The 27628-nt window shown below is 55.4% G+C and overlaps 1 protein-coding gene across 1 annotated transcript in view; it reads left to right on the top strand.

Moving 5' to 3' along the window:
- The first annotated feature begins 1322 nt into the window (after positions 1 to 1322).
- TLN1 (talin 1) overlaps positions 1323 to 27628 on the top strand; it is a 38577-nt gene continuing 12271 nt past the window's right edge. Inside the window, exons 1-41 of the mRNA XM_026044992.1 lie at positions 1323 to 1480; positions 6255 to 6352; positions 6605 to 6734; positions 6995 to 7147; positions 7438 to 7580; positions 8184 to 8311; positions 9045 to 9105; positions 9459 to 9563; positions 9957 to 10112; positions 10443 to 10544; positions 10792 to 10868; positions 11143 to 11323; positions 12089 to 12202; positions 12587 to 12695; positions 13210 to 13418; positions 13566 to 13664; positions 16194 to 16361; positions 16766 to 17060; positions 17607 to 17773; positions 18322 to 18450; positions 18878 to 18991; positions 19937 to 20050; positions 20258 to 20392; positions 20550 to 20678; positions 20867 to 20969; positions 21287 to 21495; positions 21658 to 21777; positions 22143 to 22340; positions 22735 to 22874; positions 23210 to 23303; positions 23546 to 23635; positions 23865 to 23987; positions 24168 to 24311; positions 24611 to 24772; positions 24899 to 25039; positions 25296 to 25477; positions 25649 to 25781; positions 26495 to 26596; positions 26727 to 26897; positions 27143 to 27292; positions 27427 to 27528. Of these exons, the coding sequence (XP_025900777.1) occupies positions 1351 to 1480; positions 6255 to 6352; positions 6605 to 6734; positions 6995 to 7147; positions 7438 to 7580; positions 8184 to 8311; positions 9045 to 9105; positions 9459 to 9563; positions 9957 to 10112; positions 10443 to 10544; positions 10792 to 10868; positions 11143 to 11323; positions 12089 to 12202; positions 12587 to 12695; positions 13210 to 13418; positions 13566 to 13664; positions 16194 to 16361; positions 16766 to 17060; positions 17607 to 17773; positions 18322 to 18450; positions 18878 to 18991; positions 19937 to 20050; positions 20258 to 20392; positions 20550 to 20678; positions 20867 to 20969; positions 21287 to 21495; positions 21658 to 21777; positions 22143 to 22340; positions 22735 to 22874; positions 23210 to 23303; positions 23546 to 23635; positions 23865 to 23987; positions 24168 to 24311; positions 24611 to 24772; positions 24899 to 25039; positions 25296 to 25477; positions 25649 to 25781; positions 26495 to 26596; positions 26727 to 26897; positions 27143 to 27292; positions 27427 to 27528 (5610 nt within the window). The 5' untranslated portion in view covers positions 1323 to 1350. The remainder of the gene's footprint in view (positions 1481 to 6254; positions 6353 to 6604; positions 6735 to 6994; positions 7148 to 7437; positions 7581 to 8183; positions 8312 to 9044; positions 9106 to 9458; positions 9564 to 9956; positions 10113 to 10442; positions 10545 to 10791; positions 10869 to 11142; positions 11324 to 12088; positions 12203 to 12586; positions 12696 to 13209; positions 13419 to 13565; positions 13665 to 16193; positions 16362 to 16765; positions 17061 to 17606; positions 17774 to 18321; positions 18451 to 18877; positions 18992 to 19936; positions 20051 to 20257; positions 20393 to 20549; positions 20679 to 20866; positions 20970 to 21286; positions 21496 to 21657; positions 21778 to 22142; positions 22341 to 22734; positions 22875 to 23209; positions 23304 to 23545; positions 23636 to 23864; positions 23988 to 24167; positions 24312 to 24610; positions 24773 to 24898; positions 25040 to 25295; positions 25478 to 25648; positions 25782 to 26494; positions 26597 to 26726; positions 26898 to 27142; positions 27293 to 27426; positions 27529 to 27628) is intronic.

The following is a 27628-nucleotide window of genomic DNA, read 5'->3' as shown; positions in this document are numbered from 1 at the left end:
CGCTCCTCAGTCCACCAGAAAGCTGCTGCCTGGGGGTGGCATTTTAAGGGGGGTGGTTGCAGAGCCAGCAAAGTGACAGCGGGTCCTGTGGAGCGGAGCAGGAAACGGTGCCCTCCCTGCCCCAAGCGTGCTGGGGGCAGGTGCCTCCCCCAGGGCTGAACTGATGCATGCAGCTGAACTTCCTTTAGTCACACGAGAAATTTGCTCTTTTTATGAGACCTCTGTGCTCACCTGCGTGCCTGAGAGCTCTGCTCAGGTGGGCAGCGGCCTCCCCCAGCTGCCTATAGGATCTGTGCTGGTGCAGGCCGCGTGGTGCCTCGTACCCAGTAGACCAGGCTGTGTGCTGTGGGCAGGTGCCTGGCTCCTGGTCGGGCCTGCAGAGCCTCTGGGCTTTCAGACACTTGCCTCTGTGGCTGCAGCTCTTGCTGACCTGACCCCATGTTCTCCAGGTGGAGGTTCCCCCAGCAAACCCTGCAGTGTATAGAAGGTGTTTTCCTCCCCCATCTTTTAAATTGCCCTCTTTCAAACTTAGTGACTTCCTCTCCCAAGTGGATGGGAGTTGATAGGAGCCACCCTCTCCCTTTATCTCTCCTCTCTGAACAGCTCCAGGCTTTTCCGTTCCTCCGGGTCCCTCATGTCTAGGAAGTGTGGGTGCCTGTCACAGGGTCTGGGGAATTCTTGAGTGGTTGAGGGTCACAGCTCTTCCCAGTCTCCCAGCTTAGCACTGTCGGATGTCACTGTGAGGCCTCTGAGGAGCCCTGATAGCCAGGGCAGGACCCTACTGGCTCTGGGTCAAACTTTGGGTTTCCTCTTGTGGCTTCTGTGTCATGGCAGGTTTTAATTATAAATCCTTCCATCATGCTGTCCTGTCTTATCTTGCTGTACTCCCATGCACTCATTTCCTCCTTGCTGACAGTGTCTGTGCTGAGTAACAGCTATGCTCACTTCTGTATTTGAACAAAACCGGCTGTGTGACCTTGGAGCCAAGGCCCTGACAGGGGGACAAAAACCCTTAACTTTGGCCGAAGGCCCCGGACCTGTCCCTGTGTGTAAAGAGATCACAGGCTCTGAATTTCATTTGAAGCCCTTGTGTTTGTGAAGGACCTTGTTTAGGTGCTTGTGCCTGCCTGTCTGGAGATGTCCATCACTGGAAGCTCCTCTCCATTAGTGCAGAGACGTGCACAGGATCTTAAATACACATAAAGGAGTAGTTAGTCATGGATGGGAAGAGTTGATATTCCCAGAGCAGCAGTGAGGTGCTGGTCCGGGTGCGGGCTCAGCAGCGGGAGCTGATCCGGTTCTGTCCTTTCTGGCAGGTGACGCAGGAGTGGGGACCGTCACGCCGCCACCATGGTTGCCCTCTCGCTGAAGATCAGCATCGGCAACGTCGTGAAGACCATGCAGTTTGAGCCTTCCACCATGGTGTACGATGCCTGCCGCATGATCCGGGAGCGGGTGCCGGAGGCCCAGATGGGGCAACGTAAGTAACCTGCCCTGGTGCCACCCATGTCAGCTTGTGTTCCTTGGGGTCAGTTCCTGTCCTGTCCTACTTTCCTTAAGAGTATTTCTTCTGTTTTTCTCACTAGATCTCCCCTTTTCCTCTTTCTATGCCCCTACAAATTGCCCTGAAAGCCCCCTCGTGTTTCTGGTGCTGGCACCCTTTAGGCACTAGTCTTTTCCTGGACGCAAAGTCCCCTCTCCCATTTCTGCAGCTTTGGACAAGTTGCTTCTCATTTCTGTGTGCTCTGTGACCTGCTATGTTTGCTCAGAAAGTGTCTATGCATTCCCTTAGGGAAAAAAAAAAAGTGGACATTTCAAAGTCCTCCCTCTTCAGTTTTGTCCCAATGCCATTCTGGATTTTTTCCCACACGTAGCAAGAATAATCAGCATGATTATTCGTGTGATTTCCTATTATGGGGGAGAACTAAGTTTTCCCTGTCGGACTGAGACGAGATCCTGCTCTGGTCCTTCCCTACTAACTGCTCCAGGTTTTTGGTTGTTTTGCAGCCACCATCTTGTGCAAAACCCACTTTACTCTGAACCCGAGAAGCTTTCACTGGTGAGGGTTTTGTTGAAAATGGTATATCCTTTCAAAACATTCTGCGTCTGATGAATCGTCCTTATCCAAGAGCCTAGTTCCATTGGAAAGTATTCAGAAAAGTGCCATGACTCCGATTCAAAGTCTGGAAAACCTCCCTCACACCGAGAGATGAAAGCAGCTCTGAGCTTTGTTTGACAGAGCAAAGTTACAAGCTCTGCACGAGCTCTCTGGGGAGGGTGCTTCTGATAGAGCTCTCCAGCCTGGAGATTTCCCTGCCCTTTGGCTGCAGAGGCTACCAGAAATGAAGCTGGTGTCCCCACTGTTTGAATCTGTTGTGCCCCAAAAACAGCACAGAGCACAGAAGCTGGCTTTACCTGGACAGAGTGATTGCAGCTGGAGAAAACTTTAGGTTAAAGGAAAGGGCTTTCTTCTGGCAAAGTGCCTGTCTGACATAGAATGCAGTTTGTCACCTTTTAACATGGGCTTTTTTGTTTGCTTTACTGTCATTGCTGTTAGGTTTTTAATTGCTACGTTTTCATGCTCTGGTTCTGTAACTCTTGCGTTTCTTGAGCACTTGCTGCCCTTGATCTCTCTTACTAGTGGGCCTGAAGAGATGTGGTGACTGACACTCCTTGGGCCCAATATGCAGCTCTGGAGTGGGACAAGGCAGAAGCAACACAGGGATCCTAGAAAACCCTCGGTGCTTTCAGGTTGCTCCTGTGAGGCAACAGCACTCATTTATGCCTTAGAAGAAGTTGCTATATGGAGTAGTGAAACTCAGCTGAAAGTGAAATGGTCATCAAGCTCTGTTAAGCTTCATGTTCTTCCTCTCTTTTTTATTCATAATCTTTACCGGGAGCCAAGATCAGTTGTTTGGATGCATTTAAACAGTTGTCCTGGATCTAAGGAGTATTAATAAACAATATAAATGAACGCTTCCTTTGGGACCTAAGTTGTCCTTTGTGTGGTCTGTCCCCTCCCTAGCAGTGCTCTGTGACGTGCTGGCACTTGGTGACCGTGCTGAGCTGCTCAGTCCCAGTATCTCCTCGCTTCTGGGAGACTCGGAATTAAATCTGTGACAAATGACCTCAGTTTGATTCGTGCTCTAGGACACGTGGGCTACACAAGATTGCAGCAAGCAGATATGGGTCTGGGACAGCAGGGTGAGACTCACTGCCAGTTTTGGGGGTATTATCACTGCCCACGCTGACGGGCTCCCTGCAGCTCTCCTCCTCCACGAAGTCATCCCGGCTTTCCCTGGAATGAAGCAACTCCTCTCGCAGCTGGATCTGCCCATCCTCTCTGCCAAGTCCGAATGCCAGTGCCTAAAAGGGCTCTGCCTCTTGTAAATAAGCTGCCTTGACTCATGAAAGGAGCTGGTGTCACCGCAGGCAGCTGAGTAAAGGCCTCTATATAGCAGCGCGCTCAGCAGAAAGGCCAGCGTGATGCCAGGAGGCGCGGGAAGAGGAACAGGGAACAGTGCGGAAAATATTAGCGCGAGCGCAGGGTGGAGCCTCCTCCGGCAGCGCATTTGCTGCTTGCCTCCGGGGCACCAGCCGGGCCTGGAGAGCTCGGCCCAGCCGGAGCCAGGGGCTCCCATCCCACTGGAGCTGCTCCCGAGGGATGGGATGCGGCCAGAGCCAGGGGCTCCCGTCCTGCCAGAGCTGCTCCCGAGGGATGGGATGAGTCCGTGTCCATGGCCGCTCTCGCAGCGAGCCCCATCGTGCTCACATCTAACAGCAGCGAGCGCTGCTTGAACGGAGGGCAGCGCCGTTCTCCCTGGCATGGGTTCTCACACCGTGGCCCCTTGATCTGTCATCCTGGTCAGAGAGGCTTTCGGACCAAGACTCTGCGTTTCGGAGAGGCGCGGGGTGTTTATATAGAGGCAGAGCTGTAGCGGCTTTAGAAGGAGCATTACATATCCTGCTCCTGGGCACGAGCCAGGCTACCTATAAGAGAGGGATAAATCCTTAAAGGGAGCTGGTTAGTCTCAATGTGCTTTGCAGTTTTTTACAGTTTTTTTTTTTTCTTTAACTGTTGCTCTCCATTGTCAGAGAGAAAAGTCTGAGCTTTGAAGTTCAGGATCCTGTTGGAGCTGCTCCTCAGCTTGCATCTCTGCTCCTTACCCCGCTGTCCTCCTCCACCAGTGTCCCCCCTACCCCAAGGGGCTTGGATTGCAGTTTTGGTAACCCCAGGTTGCTCCATTTATTCACTTTCACCTTCGTGTCTAGCTCTTAGCTTTACTGTTTCTGTAAGATCCTGGCATCTTTTATTTCTCTTTGCTTACTTGCTCTGTGGTATTTATGTGGATCCCTTTTGAGTAGCTCTGAGTTATTTGTTTTTGCTTGTCACCTTTAGCAGGTGACTGCCACTTAGTTATATCTGAGCATAGTTTCGTAGCACAGACCACAATCCAGGTTACTTCCCAACTAGCCCTTCCCGAGTACATGTTCCTCTGCAGTTTCTCTACTCTGGAGATCTTCCAAACCCGCCTGGATGCCACCCTGTGCTCTGGGTGTCCCTGCTGGAGCAGGGGGGTTGGACTGGATGATCTCTGGAGCTCCATTCCAACCTTCAACCATTCTGTGATTCTGTGATTGTCTTTCTGGGCTGGGAAAGGGAAGCATGGTCCATTGGCACACACATCATGCAGATGCTCCTGTCTCTTGCATGTGGTTTCAGTGTTTCCTTGGGGCACCTCGCTCCCCTGACCTCTTAATTTCTGGCGCTGGATTCTCCAAAGCCAGAATCTCCCGTGTTATGGGCTGAGATCCCTTGCTGCGTTTTGGATGCTTTGGTGCAAGTTTCTAGCTCTGCTCTTGCTCTGTCTCGGGAAGACCCTCTCCATCTATGGATCTGGGCTTGGTTTTTCAGCTTACCTGGCTTCAGAATAATCCTCTTAGAATTTACTTTAAAAAAAAAAGGCTTGGAAAAAAAACCTAAAGACAAACACCATTGCTTGTTCTGCTCTCTGTTAAGTCATCTGCTTAATAAGACGTTAACCGCAGTATTAGCTAGGCAGGAGTGTGTTGGCTCAGGATTCTTTCCCTCCCTGCAGAAAACTGCCAAGGAGAGGAGCACTTGTAAAATTAGTGGCCAGTAAACAAGTAGACTGAGCAGCCGAGACAACTTCCAGTCTGAGTTGGATGAAGGATGGATAAAAGATATATCAAGATTTAATGAATAGTTCTACACTTACCCACCATGTTTGAGATTTTGTAGATCTTGATTAAATCCTACTTCAGTCCTCTCCTCCTCCAGACTGAGGATTTTCAGCTTTCCTAGCTTCTCTTACTAAGGCAGCTGCTCTTTCTGGTTGAGCACTTAAGTCACCCTTCTCTTTATCTTTCCAAGCTCTGTTGTGTCCTTCTGGATACGTGCAGACTAGAGTAGGACAGAGTATTCAAAATGTGGATGTGCCAAGTTTTTATAGAGAGTAAAAGTGATACCCTGAACATGTTGTTCTCCGCTGTTCTTGATGATGCCCAGCATCTTGTTAGCTTTCCTGGCTGCCTTTGCGTGGTGCCCCAGTGATTTCAGAGGCTAAACCCTAAGCTCTTTCTTCAGCTGTGACTGTCTATTCCAAGTTGAGCATTGCGTAGGCAAGCCTTACATGATTCTTTCCATAGATAAATATATGGCAAAGTGTCTCCCCTGAAATAGGCTTCCTGGTTTTTATTTTTGCCCACTTGGGTTTTCAGGTCGCTCTTGCTGTCAGCCTGGCAGGAGAACTCAGTGTCACCCGCAGAGAGATTTCTCTGTGGACCTTCTCAAGCCCTGGGTGAGGGGTTAGAGTGCCTTGTGCCACCGAGGCTGAGTTTGCGCCATGTCTGGCCCCTTGGAGTAGCTTCTCTCTCCACTTGCAGCAGTTCTGGGTGCCCGCTGCAGTGTGCACAGATCCTCTGTGTCCTGCACGGTGGTGGGCTTGGCTGGGCTCCTGGGTGCATGTGTCCGAGCACAGCCCAGCCTCTCAGGGCCCCGCCGCTCGGCGCTCTCTCCAGGCCCTCCTGGCTTTCCTGACTTAGCCGCTCCGTGTGCTGCGGGCCAGCCTGGCCACGAAGCAGAGCTGCCTCCCACCCCTTGCACCCTCAGCCAGGACAGGAGACTCGTCGCCAAAGAAACTGCTGAGCCGCGCGGGGAGCTGGTGCCCGGTGCCCGCAGGTCCCCTCCGTTCCCCCGGCCGCGCTCACAGAGACCTTGCTGTGTGTTTCAGCCAACGATTTTGGGCTGTTCCTTTCTGATGAAGACCCAAAGAAGGGGATCTGGCTGGAAGCTGGGAAGGCTCTGGACTACTACATGCTTCGCAATGGGGTAAGCAGCCAGAGCCCGTGTGTGCAGCCTGCCTGGGCTCTCGGACACGCTCCCGGTGACGCGGGGCTGCGGGTCACTGCACCAGCTGCAGTTTCGATGGGTGCTGTAGTGGCCCAGGCAGCCCAGCACCCTGAGCACAGCTATTACTTGTCCCCCTCAAGACTATGCTGGAAATGGAGTGGCAGGGCTGCGGGTGCCCTAGTGTGGTGCTGGTAGGTGGTCGTTGAGAGCTGTGCTCTGCTCTGCCCGTAGGACACCATGGAGTACAAAAAGAAGCAGCGGCCTCTGAAGATCCGTATGCTGGATGGGACAGTGAAAACAGTCATGGTTGACGACTCCAAAACCGTCACGGACATGCTCATGACCATATGTGCCCGCATTGGTAGGAGGAGGGTGTAGAGACGTGGGGGAGGAAGGGAGGTGGCAAGAGAGGACTGTGTCTCTTGGGAGGGTCATGGCAGGTGGCCAAGGCATGGCAGGGAAGGGGGAGCAGTGCCAGCTCTGTGGTGAACGGCCTGGTTGCAGCACGCGCCTGTGTCCAACAAGTATTTAAAGCCAGGGAGGGGCAGCCCCTGCAGCTTGCACCAGGCCCAGTGCTTGGCAGCAGGACTCTGCTGAGCTCAGCCTCCCATGTTTCTGCAGGCATCACCAACTACGATGAGTACTCGCTTGTTCGGGAGATCATGGAAGAGAAGAAAGAGGAGGTCACCGGCACCCTGAAGAAGGACAAGACCCTGCTGCGAGACGAGAAGAAAATGGAGAAGCTCAAGCAGAAGCTGCACACGGATGACGAGTGTATGTGCCTGCAAGTGCTTGGGATGGCGTGAGCCTGCATGAGGAGCAGCGAGGCTGGGAGCTTGGCGGGTGGGAGTGGGAGCTGTGTCTCCTGCAAGGTGAAGACCTGAGCACCAGGGTTGCTGCAGGGGCACAAGTGCCTGCACTCCCTGCACTTGTTGTGGGAGAGTTCACCAGAACAGCTTCAGCCTCTTGGCCTGTGGGAGCAGTCCCGCTCGATCCCACAGCTCGGGCCGAGCCCAGCCCCATGAGGGTGTCCATCCCTGCTCACGTTCTGCCGTTGCCTTCAGTGAACTGGCTGGACCACGGCCGGACCCTGCGCGAGCAGGGCATCGACGACAGTGAGACGTTGCTGCTGCGCCGCAAGTTCTTCTACTCGGACCAGAACGTGGACTCGCGAGATCCCGTGCAGCTCAACCTGCTCTACGTGCAGGTACTTGGCTGTTGTCACCACGCCAGCAGCACCTTGCTGCGTTGCCCCGTGCCAGCCCCTTATCACAGCTGATGGCTGAGGTTCTTGGCCGGGAACAGCCTAGAGGATCACTTCAGGGTGCTCGGTTGTCACCTGGAAGAGATTTCCTGGGTGAAAGCCAACAATTGCAATCCCAGCTCTGCCTCCTGCTCAGCTCTAAAATTTCCAAGGACGTCCCACAATTCCTGTGTGTGACAGGAACCATCCTATCCCTAGGCCTGAAGTTCTGCTGCTGTTCTTAGCACAGGATTGCTGACTAGTCTTGCTCTCCCTGGGGGCGAGGGTGCTGCCTTGTCAGCACCATTCCTTTTCTATACAGCAGCAAAGCTTCTAGACACCAGACAGGCTGTTTCTGAGGGGTTGCTCCACATCTCTGCTCCAGTCCGTGAGAAGCGATCACTTTTCATGCAGTGTCCTGCTGCGGGGTGTCCCAGCTGCAGGGCAGCCGTGAGCCTCGCTCTGTGGCAGTCCCGCCCAGCCTAAAAGGGAGCCGGGGCAGTTGCTGGGCTGTGTGGCAGGGCTGGCTGTGCCCAGCCCACGTCTGTGTCTTCTTTTCCCACACAGGCTCGCGATGACATCCTCAATGGTTCCCACCCCGTCTCGTTTGACAAAGCCTGCGACTTTGCTGGTTACCAGTGCCAGATCCAATTTGGGCCACACAACGAACAGAAGCACAAACCAGGCTTCTTGGAGTGAGTGTCCTGGGGAGCCCCTGCTCCCTGTCCAGAGGCGACTTGGACAGCTCCACACCCCGCTGGAGCTCTCACATTGGTGCTCCCTCGGGGCTGTGAACCCCCCTCCTCCTGGCAGCGCTGCCTCCTCGTGCACCTCGTGCCAGAGCGTGGAGGTCAACACCAAATGTGAAGGGTGCCAGACCTCATCCCTCTCCCTCTCGCACCGCAGCAGTACCCTAGGACATGGAACCACTCCAACCTTGTGGGCAGCCCAGCCCTACAGTGTAGCTTAATGCTGCACAAGAGGCTGCGTCCTTGGTGCCTCCACCCTGCTCTCTGCATGACAGCTCCTGGGGCTGAATGGACATTAAGGCCAGCTGTGCTTCTGAGCACAGAATATGATCTGCTAAGACTGTTTTTCTCCCATCTTGGTGGAGGACCGGACACTTCTGTGCACCTCTTAGTAGGGCTGCTCTCAACTTGTGAGCCTTTAAGTTGCAGTCCCCTGTAGCATCAGCAGCCTGGAACGTGGAGAGGTGGTTTCAAAAAGGAGGCTCTTTTAAGGTGCTGAATTTCTCTTGTTGCAGCAGCCTCTCCCACATCCTTCCTGTTCCCCAAAACTCTCAGCCCATGTCCTGACAGAGGTTAGTCCAAGACTGTTGAACCTATGCATAGGGAAAGACAAGTGGCTTTGGCAAAAACAAGTGGTTTCAGGGCTCTGCTGGTAACAGTCACTTTTGTCTCTTTGCAGACTCAAGGATTTCCTGCCCAAGGAATACATCAAGCAGAAAGGGGAGCGTAAGATCTTTATGGTATGTGCAATTGCTGTCTTAAGACCTAGGTTTTTCATTCCTCCTCACCAGAGATTTTGGGCTTGTCTTGTCCCTGGAGGTTGCACCTCCAAACCTGAACAGGAGAGCAGGTAGCAGCTTGATAGATGGGAGATAAGAGTGTGAAGTTGGAGTGGGTAGATGTGGCAGCTCCTGAGGTGTGAGGGGGTCAGAGGAATGTTGTAACTGTAGTGGGAAAGAGGGTGCTAACAGGGCAGGGGTGTCAGTCAGAGAGGGGAGAGCCCGGAAAGGCTCTAACAAGGTGGTGGTGACAGCATTGGCAAACAGCCAGGGGACCGCATAGCTGCTGTGATGTTCTCCCTTTGTTATTTCAGGCTCACAAGAACTGTGGGAACATGAGTGAGATTGAGGCCAAAGTTCGCTATGTGAAACTTGCCCGTTCCCTGAAGACCTATGGGGTCTCCTTCTTCCTGGTCAAGGTAAAACAGCAGCTCCCTGAGCCCCAGCTGCCCTGCCTGGCCAGCCCACCTACCTTCTTTCCAGCCTTTCCTCAGCCTCCTCCATCTTTCATGTTCCATCTACTTATTTCACCTCAGTCCACCTAATTCCCATCCTTTTTCCAGCTTTCCTAGTGTCCCCACTTTATGCCTGTACTTTTTGACTTTCCCTGTGTGCTCCCCTCTCACTTGGTTGATGGTTTTTCTCATTTCAAGACCACGTCACAGATATTCCTGCCCAAACAGCACTTCCTACAAGCGAGACCCCAGCGAGCTTTGCCTCCACACTTAGGCTCTGGAGAGCTGAAGTCTTGGCAGGGCAGTACTGAGGGTGAGCCCCGGGGCAGCCTGTAACCCTTTTGTCACGGCACACAGGAGAAGATGAAGGGGAAGAACAAGCTGGTGCCGCGGCTGCTGGGGATCACCAAGGAGTGCGTGATGCGCGTGGATGAGAAAACCAAGGAAGTGATCCAGGAGTGGAGCCTGACCAACATCAAGCGCTGGGCAGCCTCACCCAAGAGCTTCACCCTGGTAGGGGGCTGCCCCATTCCTGTTCCCTTGTCCCTCTGCTCTGGCAGCACTCCTGCCACCAGCCCCCTCTGACCTCGTGTGTGTTGGCTGCAGAACAGCCTCAGGCACTGTCGTGCAAGCCTCTGTCACGAATAATTTCCCTTCTGTGGGACCCCCTTGCCATGCTCCAGCTGCCTCTCCCAGTCATGGAGCACAGGGAGCTGTGGAGGAGCAGAGCCACCTGGCACTTCTGGCCCAGAAACCAGTCCTGGGCGCTTAGCACATACCAGAGGGGCTCAGGATGGCAGCCTGTGCCCTGCTCTGGTGCTACCCGCTGTGATCCCGTTGCAGGATTTTGGAGATTACCAGGATGGTTACTACTCGGTGCAGACAACAGAAGGGGAACAGATTGCCCAGCTGATTGCTGGTTACATTGACATCATCCTGAAGAAGGTAGGTACCTGTGGGGGTTTGGAGGGGAAGCCAAGTGCCTGTAACCAGCTCCTCACCTGAATGAGGTGCAAGCTGCAGCTCCAGCTGGAGAGCTGCTGGCCCACAGCCTTGCTGGGAGAGGCTGGAGACAGGCACATACAGGGGCAAGGGGAGCCCGTGGGCCTGGCAAAGCACCCTATTCGGGCTGCTAGAAATGGGGGAGCCTGGGAGGTGTAGCTGAGTGATATATTTTCTCTTTCCTCCACAGAAAAAGAGCAAAGACCACTTTGGCCTGGAGGGGGATGAGGAGTCCACCATGCTCGAAGACTCCGTGTCCCCTAAGAAGTAAGTCCAGAGCAAGGTAGATACTAAACAGAAGTTAAATGGTTCAGCCAAACCTGCTGCACTGTCTGCAGGGAGAGCTGCTTGTCCTTCAGTTTCAGTTTTCCCAGGAAAGTTGTGGCCAGGGCCATGGAGATCCTTTTACACTAAGGGCTTGGCCTTGTCCGTGAAGTTGTGGGTGGCAGATAAGGTGCTGACCCAGGGAGGGATCCCTAATTTTCTGTAGAAATACCTCCCAAATGCTCCCAGCTGTAGCTAGTATTTTTTTTCTTGGCAGGTCCACTGTCTTGCAGCAGCAGTTCAACCGTGTGGGCAAAGCAGAGCTGGGTTCAGTGGCCCTGCCAGCCATCATGCGGACAGGGGCCGGAGGACCAGAGAACTTCCAAGTGGGCACAATGCCACAGGCCCAGCTGCAGGTCACCAGCGGCCAGATGCACCGAGGGCACATGCCTCCCCTGGTAAGGTCTCCCTGTGCCCTGCAGGACAAAAAAACCCTTGATTTGGCCATTGAACTGGTGCCATCTAGCCAGGCATTAGCCTGCCCTGAAGAGCAGGGGCTCTGGTTGGTGCCGTGGGCTTGCTAACCTTGCTGAGTTAGTGTCCACCCACACCCAATCTGCAGACTTTATCTCCATCCTGTTCTGAGATTCTCCAGGAGCCCCAGATGCTGCAGTTCTGTATGGGAGATCTATCCAGGGGTCTCCACCCTGGTGCTTTGCCCTGACCTGCAGTCACAGAGCTGTTCCTTCCAGTCCTCAGGCTGAGTGTGGCTCTTAGCTGCTGTCCCAGCCAGCTGCAGTGATGCTCTGGTTTGCAGCAGATCCCTGGACTTGGTGTCCTTCCCTGCATCCTTCTCTGCAGCCACAAGCACATTTGAGAAGGGCCAAGAAGCAGCCTATTTTCCCTGTCCCCGGACACAGCAGGATTTGCTTAAAAGCCTTGCAAAACGCTGCTTTGTTTGCTGCAGACAGCACATGAGCTACAGGATTCAGCACCACTTGCCCTTGGCAGTGCCCTTGCTGCAGTGCCACGGGGCATTTACAGGGGGGAGGTGCAGAGGGAGACCCCACGTTTGTGGCTGCCCCCTCTTTTTGCAGAGCTACCCACTTAAAGCCCTTTCCTCGACAGCCTCTTCCCACTGTTCTGCGCCTGGGCAAATAAACTGGGTATTTGATCTCGGACTTTGAGCCTCCACCGTACCTCGGTGTGTCCTTGTGTTACAGACTTCAGCCCAGCAGGCCCTGACTGGCACCATCAACTCGAGCATGCAGGCTGTGCACGCTGCCCAGGCCACGCTGGACGACTTTGAGACCTTGCCACCTCTCGGGCAGGATGCTGTGAGTGGCTGCTGAACAGGGATCCTGGCTTATCTGGGCTGGGGGATCCTCTTTGGAAAGGGTTTGTTTGCTGATTATGCTGATTGTGACCGGCTGTTGTCTCAGGAGAGGGTTTCAGTAATTTCTGGAATTTCTTCCTCCCACTAAGAGGTCAAGTTGTTTCCAACTCTAGGGGCAGGAGCAGAAAGGATGTTTGGTCTCTCTGATAGTTTTCCTGCTTCTCTCTATACTTTTGGCTTTAGAAGAGGGTGAGGAGTCTTGGATGGTAACAGTTCTTCTTTGCTTGCTTCTTTCTTGTCTGCTCTCTCCTGCATCCCACTATGTGAGCACGTGCACATGTGCACCCAAACACAGGCAGGGCTGATCCCACTCTCCTCCTTTCAGGCCTCCAAAGCCTGGCGAAAAAACAAGATGGATGAGTCAAAGCATGAGATCCATTCTCAAGTGGATGCTATCACTGCTGGCACAGCCTCGGTGGTCAACCTGACTGCAGGTAGGTGCAAGGTGGGGCTGTTTGGAAGCCCTGTCTGTGGGAAAGGCTTGATCTCCTCTGGTCTTTGGCTGGAGGCAAGATGGGGTCTTGCCTCAGGATCCTCCCTCAGGGTCTTGACAGAGCCAGCCTGGCCGAGCCAGGGCTAACTAAACCCAGATTGCTGCCAGTGTACCTGTAGAACCAGACATGCCCCTGCTGCCTTGAGACCCCTCAGTATCCCTGTCTGTACCCAGGCCTTTCCCATTCCTTTCTCTGTCTTGACTCTCTGAACCACAAGTGTTGTCTCTGGCGTACCCGTGGCCATGCTTAAGCTCTCTTTCTCCATGTTATGAGCTCTGGAGGTATCCAAGCCAGCCTCAGGACTAATGTGTCCGTGCTCGAGGCCTTGGAGCTGGAGGGGTTTCTTTCTCCTCTCCCCACAAGGTGAATCCCATCAGGTACAGGCTCCGGAGAACTCCTGGAGCGTCACTGGAACATGTCCATACTCCACTGTTCCTCTTCTCCCCCTCTGCAGGAGATCCAGCAGATACAGACTACACAGCCGTGGGCTGTGCTGTCACCACCATATCTTCTAACCTGACGGAGATGTCCAAGGGTGTGAAGCTGCTGGCCGCGCTCATGGAGGACGAGGGAGGCAACGGCCGGCAGCTGCTGCAGGCAGCCAAGAACCTGGCGAGCGCCGTCTCGGACCTGCTGAAAACCGCCCAGCCGGCCAGCGCCGAGGTGCGAGGGCAGCAGGAGGGGCGTGTGGGGCTGAGGAGGCGCCTTGGAGGGACGTGTGGGTTGAGGCAGGGTGGACAGAAGCAAAGGGGAGCAGTGGGGTGAGCCTGGCTTACAGCCTGAGTGATTTTTTTGCCTCGTTCCTTGCAGCCCCGCCAGAATCTTCTGCAAGCCGCCGGCCTCGTGGGCCAGACGAGCGGGGAACTGCTGCAGCAGATCGGGGAAAGTGACACTGATCCACGGTTCCAGGTGAGTGCAGAGGCTCTCATTGACCCAGAGACACGTGCCCAATAAAACCATCTGCCTTGGCATGGGATCGTTCCTTCAGGACCTGTTCCAGCAGGAGCTGTCCATGCTACAGCTTGGCCTGTGCGTGGTGACTTCGCCAGGGGAAGGGACAGGCCATTTCCCGTGTGTGTAGTTAGAGCCCTGTTAAATAATGCCTCTTATCTTGTGGATTCCCATGTAGATCTCAGAAAGCCGGCGTGCTTGGATCCTGCCCACCTCTGACCCAAAGACGGTAAAATGGGGCTGTAGGCATGGCGCGGTGTTTCTGCCCCCTCTCATGGAAGGGCTGCTCTTCTGGGACCAATCAGCTGAATTCTTTGGAGAAGGGCACTTGTCCAAAAATCTGCTTTTCTTGTGATTGACTCTGAGAAGTTCATGCACTCGGGTCGCTCTTCCAGGGAGCTCTGCCATGTTAGTCCCTCCTTGCAACAGCCTCTTGGTCCTCTTCTGCTTCCTTGTGCCACTCAGTAATGTCGAGTTGCCAGATCAGGCAGCTGAACTGCCTGAACGTGCTTTCTTGGTGAGTTGGAACCAGCTGGATTGTTTTTTTATGGTTGCTGGTTCCAGCACAAGGAGGGTAACAGAACATGCTGGAGAGGAGGATCTAACCATGGTATGGGATAAAACAGACTTCAGAACTCAGACATGTCTTGATAGCATGGCCACATGGTTGGGTATGAGCAGAGATTCCTTCACAGAGAGCCAAAGAGAACAGAAAAGCTAGCAGCAGGGTGGGAGCAGATGAGAAGACATGCACAGTTAGGAGAAAGCCATGGGCAGGAGCTGTATGGAGCAGTGCCAGGACAGAGGCAGCCCACAAGAGGCTGAGAAAACAGCTCCAGTTTGCTCTACCCCTTGCAGATACCCCTGAGGCAGGTCCGGCATCCCAAGTCTCTCATTCAACCAGTGGATGATACCAGGGCCAAGTGGCAGATTGAGGAACTGATCCATAATTTGCACATGTGCAAGGCGCCCTGCCACTCAGCCACAAGACCCGAGTGTATCTACTTCCCTCCTCTGTGCTCTTCTCTTGGGGTTGCTTCTTTTCTGTCATGGATAGTTGCTGTGGTTTGGGGCCTGGGGACTCCTGAGCTTGGTGCACGTGCTGGCCAAACTGTGGTTGGGTCTGGAACCTGGTGTCTGTCCTAGGCTGGTGATGGATTGCAACAGAAAGAGGCTTTGCTTGCAGGAGGTGAGGGGAAGCAGGTGGAAACCCAAAGAGGGGATGATAAGAAGTATTTTGGGGTTGGTGTTGGGAGGTTTGGCTGCAGTGGGATGCAGGTGTGCTCTGTGTGAGAGTGCACTTGAAAAGAGGATTTGGGCTGGGCAGTTGCTTAGCTGCAGTTTGCAGTGGGATTGTACCCACAGCAACAGGCAGGGAGCTCAGTGCTGTGAAGAGCACATTGTGTCAGGGCCCTTGGCCGTGGTGCAGCGTGGAACAGTGGCTCCGGTGGGGCAAACACTTGTGGGTGCTGCTCACAGACACCAGCACCAACTCCTAGAGCTGTGTCGTGCTGTGAGGTCAGGCCTCCTTGCTGGGAGGTAGCCCCTGTGTGCTGCTCAGTGCCTGTTGTGCTAGCAGGGCACTGCTGTGTCTCCCCAAAGCCTGTAAGAAACACAACTAAGATGTAGCCCAAAGGTACAGAGCGGATCACAGAATCACAGGACGGTTGAGGTTGGAAGGGACCTCTAGGGATCATCTAGATCCCCTGCTCCAGCAGGGACCCCCAGAGCACGGGGCACAGGGTGGCTTCCAGGCGGGTTTGAAGACCTCCAGAGAAGGAGACTCCACAGCCTCCCTGGGCAGCCTGTTCCAGGGCTCTGGCACCCTCACAGTGAAGAAGTTCTTCCTCACATGCAGATGGGACTTCCTGTGCTTCAACTTGTACCCACTGGATGATCCTCTTGCCTGTCAGAAATGTGCCCCGTCCCCAGAATACACCTGAGCAGCAGGGGCAGCATCTCCTGCTTGCCCACAGTGTGGGCCCTGCAGGAGGGCAGTGCTGCAGGGTGATGTTGAGGGCTGCCCGCTGGGTGATGACACCCATGGCTTGGTTTTGCCTGCAGGTTGGCAAAGCCGAGTGCTTCTGCGATGCAAAGCCTGCTGCTGGTGCCTCGCAGCAGGGCTTTGCTGCAGGGCGCTCAGGGGTTGGCTGCAGCTCGTTGCCTGTGGAGCGGGCAGTGTCCGAGCCCCGGGCGCTGGGGCTGGTGCTGCACGTTGGGAGGTGTCTGTGCCCAGGCCGGTGCCCGGGCGCTGCCGTGGGGCAGGCTGCAGCTCGAGGCAGCGTTGCTGTCACTGCCAAGGTTGCTCGCGGCGGGGATGGCACCAGAGCGTCGCCAGCCACTCCAGGTGTTCAGGGCTGGCCCGCAGCGGGTGACAGGCCCCTGGAGCTCACGTTTCCCTGCTGAATATTTCACGAGAGCCGGGTGAGGCAGCTGGTGCGCGGTGCCCATCCCGGCTCCCGCGCTCACCCTCACCGTCGCCCCCAGGACATGCTCATGCAGCTGGCCAAGGCCGTGGCCAGCGCCGCCGCTGCGCTGGTGCTGAAGGCCAAGAACGTGGCTCAGAAAACGGAGGACTCGGCGCTGCAGACGCAGGTGATCGCGGCCGCCACGCAGTGCGCCCTCTCCACCTCCCAGCTGGTGGCCTGCACCAAGGTAAGGGAACCAGCCTGGCGCTGCAGCACTAACCCTTGCTCCGGCATGGGAGAAAGCACCGCCCCAGGGGAGGCAGCTCCAGCCTGTTCCTACCTGTGGGAGGGACCTGGGCGGTTGTTTACGCTGGGAAAGCTGTGCTATAGGTGTGCCTATAGGGAGCAGCTCCTCATCCCATCGAGCTGGCTCGAGCTGCAGTGTGGGGATTTGGGGCCTGAGGGCTCAGCTGCCTCTGGCTAAACTCGCCTGGACTAACTGTCACTGTGCCCAAGTGCTGGGTATCCGCTTCGGAGAGCAGGGGTTGGGATTAGTAGCTGCATGTGTTGTAGACTGTCTGCTGCTGAGTGGAGAGCAGAGCTTTGCAGTGCCAGTCATGCTCCCTGCCCAGCCCTTCTCCTCTCCTCCAGGTTGTGGCTCCCACAATCAGCTCACCAGTTTGCCAGGAGCAGCTCATCGAGGCTGGCAAGTTGGTGGCCAAGTCGGCGGAGGGCTGCGTGGAGGCCTCCAAAGCAGCCACCAGCGATGAGCAGCTCCTGAAGCAGGTGGGGGTGGCCGCCACGGCCGTCACGCAGGCGCTCAACGACCTGCTGCAGCACATCAAGCAGCACGCCACGGGCGGGCAGCCCATCGGGCGCTACGACCAGGCCACCGACACCATCCTGAACGTCACCGAGAACATATTCAGCTCCATGGGCGATGCAGGTGAGAGCAGCTAACGGCACCTGGGGCAGGGCATAGGGACCAGGGCAGAGTGGGCTGGAGGAAGTGCAGGTAAACGGAGCCTCCTCTCTAGCAGGATCGTGCTGTGTGCCCACTGGGGAGCTTGTTTGTGTCTTGCTGCAGCCTGCTGCTCACAGCCCTGCTGCGGCAGGGTCTACAACAAGCCTGCTAAGGATCATAGCAGTGCATGCAGAGCCTCTGTTACAGAATCACAGGATGATTCTGGTTGGAAGGTACCTCTAGAGATCATCTAGTCCAACCTCCCTGCTCCAGCAGAGACACCTAGAGTACATGGCGCGCACAGGGTGGCATCCAGATGGGTTGTGAAGACCTCCAGAGAAGGTGGCTCCATCTCCTGTCTCCATACTAGAGAGACGGTGGGAGTTTGGGGATTTTTATCTTTAAAGGGAAGCCAACACTGTGGCTAGGGTGCCACTGGCCACCCCAGTGGGTGGGGTGCGAAGGAGCCATTGGCCACTGCAGGCACTTTTGCAAGTGCTGACAGGCTGCCTTTCCTCCCTTTCCCAGGGGAAATGGTGCGGCAGGCTCGTATTCTGGCCCAGGCAACCTCCGACCTGGTCAACGCCATCAAAGCGGACGCCGAGGGAGAGACGGACCTGGAGAACTCGCGCAAGCTGCTGAGCGCGGCCAAGATCCTGGCTGACGCCACCGCCAAGATGGTGGAGGCTGCAAAGGTTCGTTGCACCAGGGGCAGAAGCAGGGGGAGAAGCTGCTGGCAGGAGGAGCACCCGTTTTGGCAGCATGAAGTGCTCCACGTTACCCGGTCTGATGTCAGGGGCAGCACAGACCTGGTGTGCGAGGCCCTCAGTTGCCCAGCAGCCCCTGCCTGGGGAGGTGGGTCTCTGTCAGGTGCAGTTTCGTGGCCAAGGTTTTCTCCTCTGCTCGAGGTATTGGGAGAGCAATGAGGCTGTAGGTATGGGGTTTGTATCCAGTCTTCCAGAGTAAGGGCCTGCACTGAGCTGAGGACCTGTGCAGTGACATGTAGCACTCTTCTGAAGCTACAGACAATACCCAAGGAGGGATGTTGTTAACTGTTGTATTGCTGAGCTCTTAGGGGGGATTTTCAGCACCTCAGCATCTCCTTTTCCTCACCTCTGGCACTGTAGGAAGTCAAAGTGCTGGGGGCACGGCCGGCTGTCAGGACAGAGCACAACAGCTGCTCTCAGGAGACAAAGGCCCTGGAAGGTGCTGTAAGGTGTGATGGGTTTTGTGCTTTGTCCAGGGAGCTGCAGCCCACCCAGACAGTGAGGAACAGCAGCAGCGGCTGCGGGAAGCAGCTGAGGGGCTCCGCATGGCAACGAATGCTGCAGCTCAGAATGCCATTAAGAAAAAGCTTGTGCACAAGCTGGAGGTAAGATGCCCAGTTTGGGCTTGGGCTACTACAACATGGGCAGGCACAGTTAGCTAGTGAGACCAGCCTACAAAACAGTGATTTCTGCACTTTCTGGAGTGATGAAGCTGCTTTCATAAAAGTAAATAGGGTCTGCACTATTCCCCGCAGAAACCTCTTTATTGCTCTCTCCTCTGTCATCTTCCTTCCTGGTCTCTGACCAGGTTCCTCCCTTCCTTTGAGCCAACTTCATTGCTTTGGGATGTCAGACTAATCCCCTGCATCAAAGATGCTGGGATGCCAATTGTTGCAGGCAGAGGCTCAGCAGAAGCTTGGAAGGAGCTGGGGCGGGGAGCTGGGTCCCCATTCTGTGGCAAGAGGAGTTTGTGGGCGAGGGTTTTGGGCTGTCCTGTGCTGCTGGCCACTAACCCGTGTCCTCACATCGCAGCACGCGGCCAAGCAGGCCGCCGCGTCGGCCACGCAGACCATCGCGGCCGCGCAGCACGCAGCGCTCTCCAACAAGAACCCGGCGGCCCAGCAGCAGCTGGTGCAGAGCTGCAAGGTAAGGAGCCCCCGTGGGCCCTACCCCGCTGGGCTGCCAGGCCCAGACTGTGACCCGAGTGTCCTTCGCTGCTCCGGCGCGTTCCGGTGGCCAGGGCTGTGCCACCTGCTCCGATCCTCTCGCTGGTCAACCACGTCGCGGCACAGCTGAGCCAGCTTGGCCTTGTGCGCAGGCTGGGCACGCAGGAAACAGCTTGTAGCTTAGAGCCCTCAAATTCTGCCTTTTGTAGCTTAGAGCCCTCAAATGCTGCCTTAACAGTAGCTAATGACACATTTTTAATGACTGTTCTGTTTCTTGGAAAAACTGCAAAACTGCGTAGATGTTACACCACTGCTCCGAGAGGAAACATTTGGCCTTGACATCTACAAACCTCCCTCACCTCTGGGGAAAAATGATGGAAAAGCTGACATGAGACTGTCATTATGTCCTCATCTTTTAACATGTTAATTCTGGGCAATCTTAGCTTAAGATAAAAAAGATTTTTGTCAAACTGGGGATGACGCTTTTTGTGTTAATTGGGTATCTTTTTATAGGATTACGATATGGACTGATAAAAAAGATCTTTAAAAGCTTAAAACTTAATACAAGACAGCATCTTGAGCGAGGTAATAGCATTGTTTAGTATCAGTAGATGAGCCTCAGTTGGTTAGGAGTTGCTGCTGGAGAACAGGCCCTAGGGCTGACATTTGTAATGCAGTTCTGCAAGGACTAGGCTTACATCCAACTCTTTTTTTTTTTGTTTGTTTGCATTTTGCTTTTTTGACCAGTGACCTGGGCATCAACACACTCGCTGTCAGTCAGATGTGCGGGTGGCAAAGCCTGAGAGAGGTGCAGGCAGTGGGCAGAGCACCCAGAGCAGCCCCAGCGCGGCGCTGGGAAGGGGCTGTGTGTGCTTTGCCTCTCCCCCTGGCTGGGCCTCTCCAGTGACTCTCCTTCTGGTGGCAGGTGGTGGCGGATCAGATCCCTATGCTGGTACAAGGTGTGCGAGGAAGCCAGTCGCAGCCGGACAGCCCCAGTGCCCAGCTGGCTCTCATTGCTGCCAGCCAGAACTTCCTGCAGGTACCTGTGCTCCTCTGCATCCTCTCTCTGCGAGGGGCACCCTCCGTGGGCTCCCACACTTGCACCCATTAGAAATTGGGGTGCCTGCCCCCGCCAAGGTGCTGGGAAGCCGTCACGGGAAGAATGGCTGGGACACTGGGAGGGACAGGGGAAGGAATACACGCTGTGTGTTATCCCATTCTCATGACCTTTCCTTTGGACTTGCAGCCTGGTGGGAAGATGGTGGCTGCAGCCAAGGCCACTGTCCCCACCATTACGGACCAGGCCTCTGCTATGCAGCTCAGCCAGTGTGCCAAGAACCTGGCTGCTGCTCTCGCTGAGCTCCGTACGGCTGCACAGAAGGTAAGAGACCAGTTCCTGACCAGCTGCAGGACCTCGGCTGTACTAAGCATGAGAGGCCAGCACAGAGATGGGAATGGCCCTGTTGCAAGGTGTGTTCTCTAAAACACCAGGGTGAATTCAGCTGTTCCTCACTCACTTTTCCACCTCTCCATTGCAGGCTCAGGAGGCTTGTGGGCCTCTGGAAATAGACTCTGCCCTGGGCCTTGTGCAGAGCCTGGAGAGGGACTTGCAGGAAGCCAAGGCAGCTGCAAGGGACGGCAAACTGAAGCCTCTGCCAGGAGAGACGGTGAGGGCTCTGAGAGGGGGTGGCCAGGCAGGGTGTGGGATGGGGGGAGCAAGCAGGAGCAGCAGGCAGTGGTGCATGTTGGAGAGCAGCAGCTGCTGTGGCTGAGGTCAGAGAAAGGAGAGTGAGAAATGCATGGGTGGAGGCTGGAGATGTAACCCCTTGATATGTGATCGCTGATCATCCTGCAGATGGAGAAGTGTGCCCAGGACCTGGGGAACAGCACGAAGGCTGTCAGCTCTGCTATCGCTCACCTCCTTGGAGAGGTGGCCCAGGGCAACGAGAACTACACAGGTACTATGCTCTGGGGCTAAACTGGGAGATAACCAAGGGCTAGGCCTTCTTTTTGTGTGGGAGTGAATTTCAGCCCTCAGTAAAGATCATTTGTACTCAAGGGTAGCTGTTCCTGAGCAGGACAGAAGCCAGGGAAAGCTCCGTGGAAATGAGAAACCAAGTGGAATAGGAGGAAAGATCCAGAAGTGGTGGGAGGTAGCCCAGTCTCTTGGCCTGAACGAGGCAGAGCACATGGGAGATACGGATGCATGCTAGGGGGAGAACATGTTGTAGGTCTTGTTACTTCTGCTTAGCCTCAGTCACTGAATTCCCCACAGGAATTGCTGCCCGAGAGGTGGCCCAGGCCCTGCGGTCCCTCAGCCAGGCTGCCCGTGGCATCGCAGCCAACACCTCGGACCCGCAGGCACAGAGTGCCATGCTGGAGTGTGCTGGCGACGTCATGGATAAAGCAAACAACCTCATCGAGGAAGCCCGAAAAGCTGTGGCCAAGCCTGGCGACCCAGAGAGCCAGCAGCGTCTGGCCCAGGTGAGAACCAGCCCCCGTCACCCTTGGCACATCCCCGAAGCCAGGGAAGGACACAGGGCTGGTGTCATCCACAGTGCCTGGGGTCTGGGAAAGGCTCCCGCGGTGCTGGAGGAGATGTGCATGTGGCAGTGCATGTGGCAGTGCCTTTCCTGCTCTCCATAGGTGGCCAAGGCAGTGTCCCAGGCCCTGAATCGCTGTGTGAACTGCCTGCCCGGGCAGCGGGATGTGGACGCTGCCATCCGCACGGTGGGCGAAGCCAGCAAGAGGCTGCTGGCGGATTCGGTGAGTTGAGCCAGGCCGGGGGGACGAGGGAAGGCTTGGTGGTGGAGGCGGGAGCTCATCTCTCCAGCATGTCCCTAAGTAGCCTTTCTGTCAGGAAGGCTTGGATTTCAGGTACATATTAACATCCTCAGTGGTGTCAGCCTTATCTAGGGCACACTGGGCTTTGTCAGGTCTGGCCAAGCAGCAGCAGGTAAGCTCCTTGTTTTTGCTGCAAATCCCTCCTGCTGGGGAGAGGGCAGCTGCTCAGAGGTTTTCTGGCCACGGACAATGTGTGCTCCTAGATGCTGGATTTTCTTCCTCCATTTCTGACTTCTTCCCAGTGTCTCCAGTGCTCCTAATCTCTCTCTCTCTCTCTCTGCCTCCAGTTCCCACCCAGCAACAAGAGCTTCCAGGAAGTGCAGAGCCAGCTGAATCAAGCAGCAGCAGGTCTCAACCAGTCTGCCAACGAGTTGGTGCAGGCATCGCGTGGCACCCCTCAAGACCTGGCCAAGTCCTCTGGCAAATTTGGACAAGACTTCAATGAGTTCTTGCAGGCCGGAGTGGAGATGGCCAGCCTGTCCCCGGTGAGAGCAAGTGCCTGTTGTTCATGACACATTGTGAACTGACAAGTCATGAGAGGCCTTGGGGTGCTCAGGAAGGTGTTTGACCATGGGCAGAGTAGCCAGGAGGTCACTGGCCAGGGGATTGCTGTGAGGGACCGTGGCTAAAGCACCTGGTGAAATGGGGTCTGGGGACAGACTATGCTGCGGTAGCAGGGGAAGGAATAGCTTGGGTTGTTTCTGCAAGTATTAATGGGTAGTAGCAAGGATACAACAGCAGGCAGACAAGCTGGATTAAGGAAGTGGGGTAGCCTGGAAACCACAAAAGACTGGGGTCAGGCTGCCAGAGGACCGTGGGTGGAGGCTGGGTGGGCATGGACTTTAGAACCTGCAGGTGACTATTCTTGGCTACTTGCAGACTAAAGAAGACCAGGCACAGGTGGTGTCAAACTTGAAGAGCATCTCCATGTCCTCCAGCAAGCTGTTGCTGGCTGCGAAGGCACTTTCTGCTGACCCCACAGCCCCCAACCTCAAGAATCAGCTAGCAGCTGCTGCACGGTAGGAGGATCTGTTTGCTGTACATAAAGAGAGATGGGCAAGGGCTTCGTCTGAGCCTGCAGCAGAGGGAGGCAGGCTCTAGGTCTGGGGCTTGCCTCCACGAGACTCAGCCTGCTGTCGAGCTCTCTTGAGACTTGTCTGCAGTAAAGCTGACCTGGCTGTTCTGTGATGGTCTATCAAAAGAGGTGGACCCTGAAGAAGTAGGAATGTGCCTCAGTTAGAGCCTCTACCTGTTTGCTACAGCCAGGCCAAGTCAATAGGCTGTTTGCAGTAGCAGCGGGTCCAGGTGATGGAGCTGGCATTAATCCATAGTTCCTTCTCCCCTGTTTTGGCAGGGCTGTGACTGACAGCATTAACCAGCTGATCACGATGTGCACCCAGCAGGCTCCAGGCCAGAAGGAGTGTGACAACGCTCTGAGGGAGCTGGAGGTGAGAAGAACCAGGAAGCATCACAGATGGGCTGAGTGTCCAGGGGATTCTCTTTTGTGGAGGCTTGACTAGGTCAGCATGAGGTGGGGTGGAAGCTGGAGGCATTAGGTGCCTCCATCACTGGGATGGGGAGAGAGGCAACTACACCAAGTTGTATAAGGAGAGCACTGCCAGGTGTGGGAGCTGGAGAGCACAGACCTTGCTACAGTGAACTCCTTAATCTGACACTTGTGTCCCTGCAGACTGTGAAAGAACTGTTGGAGAACCCCACTCAGACCGTTAATGACATGTCCTACTTCAACTGCCTTGATAGTGTGATGGAAAACTCCAAGGTGAGCCCTGAGATGGGAGTGGGTCTGGGGACAAAGGTTTGGGAGGGGTGTGAGGATGGAGAAGTTTGGGAAGGATGGAGGGAAAGGATGAGAAGGGAAGAGTTCTTCTCACCTGATTCCATTTCCTCAATGTTACAAATTGTTTGTGAAGGACAGTAAACTCTGAGTCTGGGAGCACGTAATCAGTAACATATGTGGTGTCCTGTCTGGTGGTTGGTGTGTCCTGCAGATTCTGGGAGAGTCCATGGCTGGCATTTCCCAGAACGCCAAGAACAGCAAACTGCCGGAGTTTGGAGAATCCATCAGCGCAGCCTCCAAAGCCCTCTGTGGCCTTACAGAGGCAGCAGCCCAGGTGAGATACGCTCAGCCCCAGCCACTTGTGTTACACCTCGGTTTCCACAGAGCCTTCTTGACCGCTTCATGGTCAAGAACACCTCCCTGTGCTGCTGACCACCATGCCACATGTCTGCCCTGGGGATCTGACTCCCTATCCATTGCAGGCACATTCTCACACCCAGTTTCCTGTTCCCAGGCCGCCTACCTCGTGGGTGTCTCAGATCCTAACAGCCAGGCTGGGCAGCAAGGCCTGGTAGACCCCACTCAGTTTGCCAGAGCCAACCAAGCCATCCAAATGGCCTGCCAGAACCTCGTGGACCCTGCGTGCACACAGTCCCAGGTGAGTATGGGATGGGACATTGCGAGGGACATTCTCTTTGATGAAAGGGAATGAGAGACCAACTGATGAGCCGAGTCCAAAGAGCTGGCTGAGTTTATGGCTAGTGTCTCATCAGGCTTCACCAGCTTTACTGGGAAACAAGCGGCAGCTTTGCCAGCACAGTGACAGTCCAAATGAGGGGCTATGAGGGCATGCAGGACTTTGGTGGTTCTTCTAGGTAGGCACCAGCTTCTTGGTGCTGGTGGGGAAAGTTGGAGGTGCAGGAAGATGCTGAGGTCCTGCCTCTCTCTTCTCCACAGGTGCTGTCAGCAGCCACCATCGTAGCTAAGCACACCTCAGCGCTGTGCAACACGTGCCGGCTGGCCTCCTCCCGCACTGCCAACCCCGTCGCCAAGCGCCAGTTTGTCCAGTCGGCCAAGGAAGTGGCCAACAGCACAGCCAACTTGGTGAAGACTATCAAGGTATAGTTTCCCTGTCAAGGTTGCTGTTGGTAGCCCTACAGAGGTGAGCAGGGGCGAGGCAGCAGCTGGGTGGGAATTGGGGCATGGTTGGCTCTAGATAATTGCGTGGTCTCTCCTGTGTGCCAGGCCCTGGATGGTGCTTTCAACGAGGAGAACCGGGAGAGGTGCCGTGCAGCTACAGCCCCTCTCATAGAGGCTGTGGATAACCTGACAGCCTTTGCCTCCAACCCAGAGTTTGCCACCGTTCCTGCCCAGATCAGTCCCGAGGTGAGATCCCACAGAGGCAAGGAGTGGATGGACAGGCTGGAATGGGAACTGCTGTAGGATGGGGAGGAGCTGTACTCAGCAGCGTGAGGCACTGCTGAGCTTGGGATGAGCCCTAGCAGAGGGCCTGTACCTGGAGGGGTTGCGAGGAGCCAGGAGAGCCTTGGGCTTAAACGGCTGCTCCTGGGGCAGGACTGCCGGAGAGGGGGCAAGGATTCCCTGTCTGTCTGGGTCACTGGGCCATTGTCTCCCCGTGCAGGGCCGCCGAGCCATGGAGCCCATTGTGGCTTCTGCCAAGACCATGCTGGAGAGCTCTGCTGGCCTCATCCAGACCGCCCGCTCGCTGGCCGTCAATCCCAAGGACCCACCCCAGTGGTCGGTGCTGGCTGGCCACTCTCGCACCGTCTCCGACTCCATCAAGAAGCTGATCACCAACATGAGGTGAGTGGGGTTTGTGGCCATCTCTGCTTCTTCAGCCATAGCTCTGCGTTCTCAGTTGTGCAAGACTAAGGAGAAGGGTCCTGCCCCTCACTGGCACCAGCAAAGTTTTCTGTGATGAGATGATATGGTGCCAGGCATGCTTGGCGTGATACTCATCCATCTGTCACACAGGGACAAAGCTCCTGGACAGAGGGAGTGTGATGAGGCCATCGAGGTCCTGAACAGATGCATGCGGGAGGTGGACCAGGCTTCCCTTGCTGCCATTAGCCAGCAGCTGGCTCCCCGAGAAGATATTTCCCAGGAGGTGAGTGGGGAACATGCTGCTTCAAAGCCTTCCCAGCCTCAGCGTGGCTGTCCTCTGCAAATGGGAAGTGCCCAGTACCCTGCACGTGTTCCCAGAGTCCCTGCTGGCTTCGTCTGCTTTCACACAGGGTTGCTTTGCTGGCACGTGCTCATGTTGCAGGGATCCATCTAAGCATGGGACAAGGCAGGCGTGTTTCAAACTCTCCCCTATGGTCCAAGCACTGCCCTGGAAAGGGGAGCTGTGCTTTGCCACCCCCAGCTGCACGTCTCTCATCTGGGAGAGTTGACCCCCTCAGCACCCTCCACCATCTGCTGAAGCCCTGGGACTACCTCTCCTCCCAAACTGAGGCCAATAGCCCTGAATGGAGTTTCAAAGAGATCTTCCTGTCCTGAGTCCCCATCAATGTGCAGCAGCTTTGTTTCACTTCACTCCTGCATGGCTTGTGTGGTTATGTGGCTGGTGCGGCTGCATGGAGCAGGACTGTGCTCTTGTCACAGTGTGCTGAGCTGTGCCATACCCAGGAAGTGATGTCTGGTCAAGCACTCTCTATATCCAAAATCTAGAAGCCAGATATTCTTCCAATAAGCCAGCACTTTGGAGGTCTCTGGTCTTGTTGCTTAACTGGGACAGATGTCCTTCCTCCCCATCTCGCAGCAGAGCCCAGCGACGGCAGCCCTGCTGTAGCCTTACACTGTGTGCTCTCTTTACGCCAGGCTTTGCACAACCAGATGATCACGGCTGTTCAAGAGATCAGCAACCTGATTGAACCAGTGGCCAGTGCAGCCCGAGCTGAGGCCTCTCAGCTGGGACACAAGGTAACAGGAGGGGCTGGGGTGGGGAGCTGTTCATTAGGCAGGTAAATTTGTACCAAAGTGCTCGCACTGGGGCAGAGGCTGTTGCCAACCTGCGATAGAAAGTGCTGACACTAATGCTGCTCTTTCCTAGGTGTCCCAGATGGCTCAGTACTTTGAGCCTCTCATTATGGCAGCTGTAGGAGCTGCCTCCAAAACACCCAACCACCAGCAGCAGATGAACCTCCTGGACCAGACCAAAACCCTGGCTGAGTCTGCCCTACAGATGTTGTACACCGCAAAGGAGGCTGGTGGGAACCCCAAGGTGAGCAGGAGGTACATGTTTGGGGCATGTTCTCTGCATGTGGACTAAGTATGAGAAACTTGAACATGTGCTACGTGGAGTATGTAGACCTGAGAGCAGGTTGTTTGGAGGAGAGGGAAGAGATGCTCCCAGGACATGCCAAAGTGCATGCATGTGTGCAAATGTGGCTTGGTGTGCAGCATGCACCATGGGTGGGAAGGCTCTGGGGAGCGGCTGCCTTCTCTCACTCTGGCTTGTCCCTGCAGCAAGCTGCCCACACCCAGGAGGCTCTGGAGGAGGCCGTGCAGATGATGAAGGAAGCTGTGGAGGACCTGACCACCACACTGAATGAGGCAGCCAGTGCTGCTGGTGTTGTTGGCGGTATGGTGGACTCCATCACCCAGGCTATCAACCAGGTGAGAGGACTTCAGAGAGGGCCAGGTTGAAGCAGGTGGTGGGAAAGGCACAAGAGTCTCCTTCTGTGGTGCACAGTCAAGGGAGGGTCTGTGGGCTGGGGCTGTTGCCAAGCCCTTCTGGTCTTCTCTTGCAGCTGGATGAGGGGCCAATGGGTGAGCCAGAGGGATCCTTTGTGGACTACCAGACCACCATGGTCAAGACAGCCAAAGCCATTGCAGTGACTGTGCAGGAGATGGTGAGTGCCAGGGCCAGCTAGCATGCCACTGTGATGCTGATCATGGCCCTGCTCCAAAGGGGAAGAAAACAGAGAGTGGAGTGGGCCCATGGTCTCATCC

This window comes from Nothoprocta perdicaria, unplaced genomic scaffold (assembly GCF_003342845.1).
Source record: "Nothoprocta perdicaria isolate Ctin4 unplaced genomic scaffold, notPer1 scaffold_393, whole genome shotgun sequence".
NCBI classification, from domain to species: Eukaryota; Metazoa; Chordata; class Aves; order Tinamiformes; family Tinamidae; genus Nothoprocta; species Nothoprocta perdicaria.
Note: the sequence above shows the minus strand (reverse complement) of the source record. Positions and strands in the feature narration are given on the sequence as shown.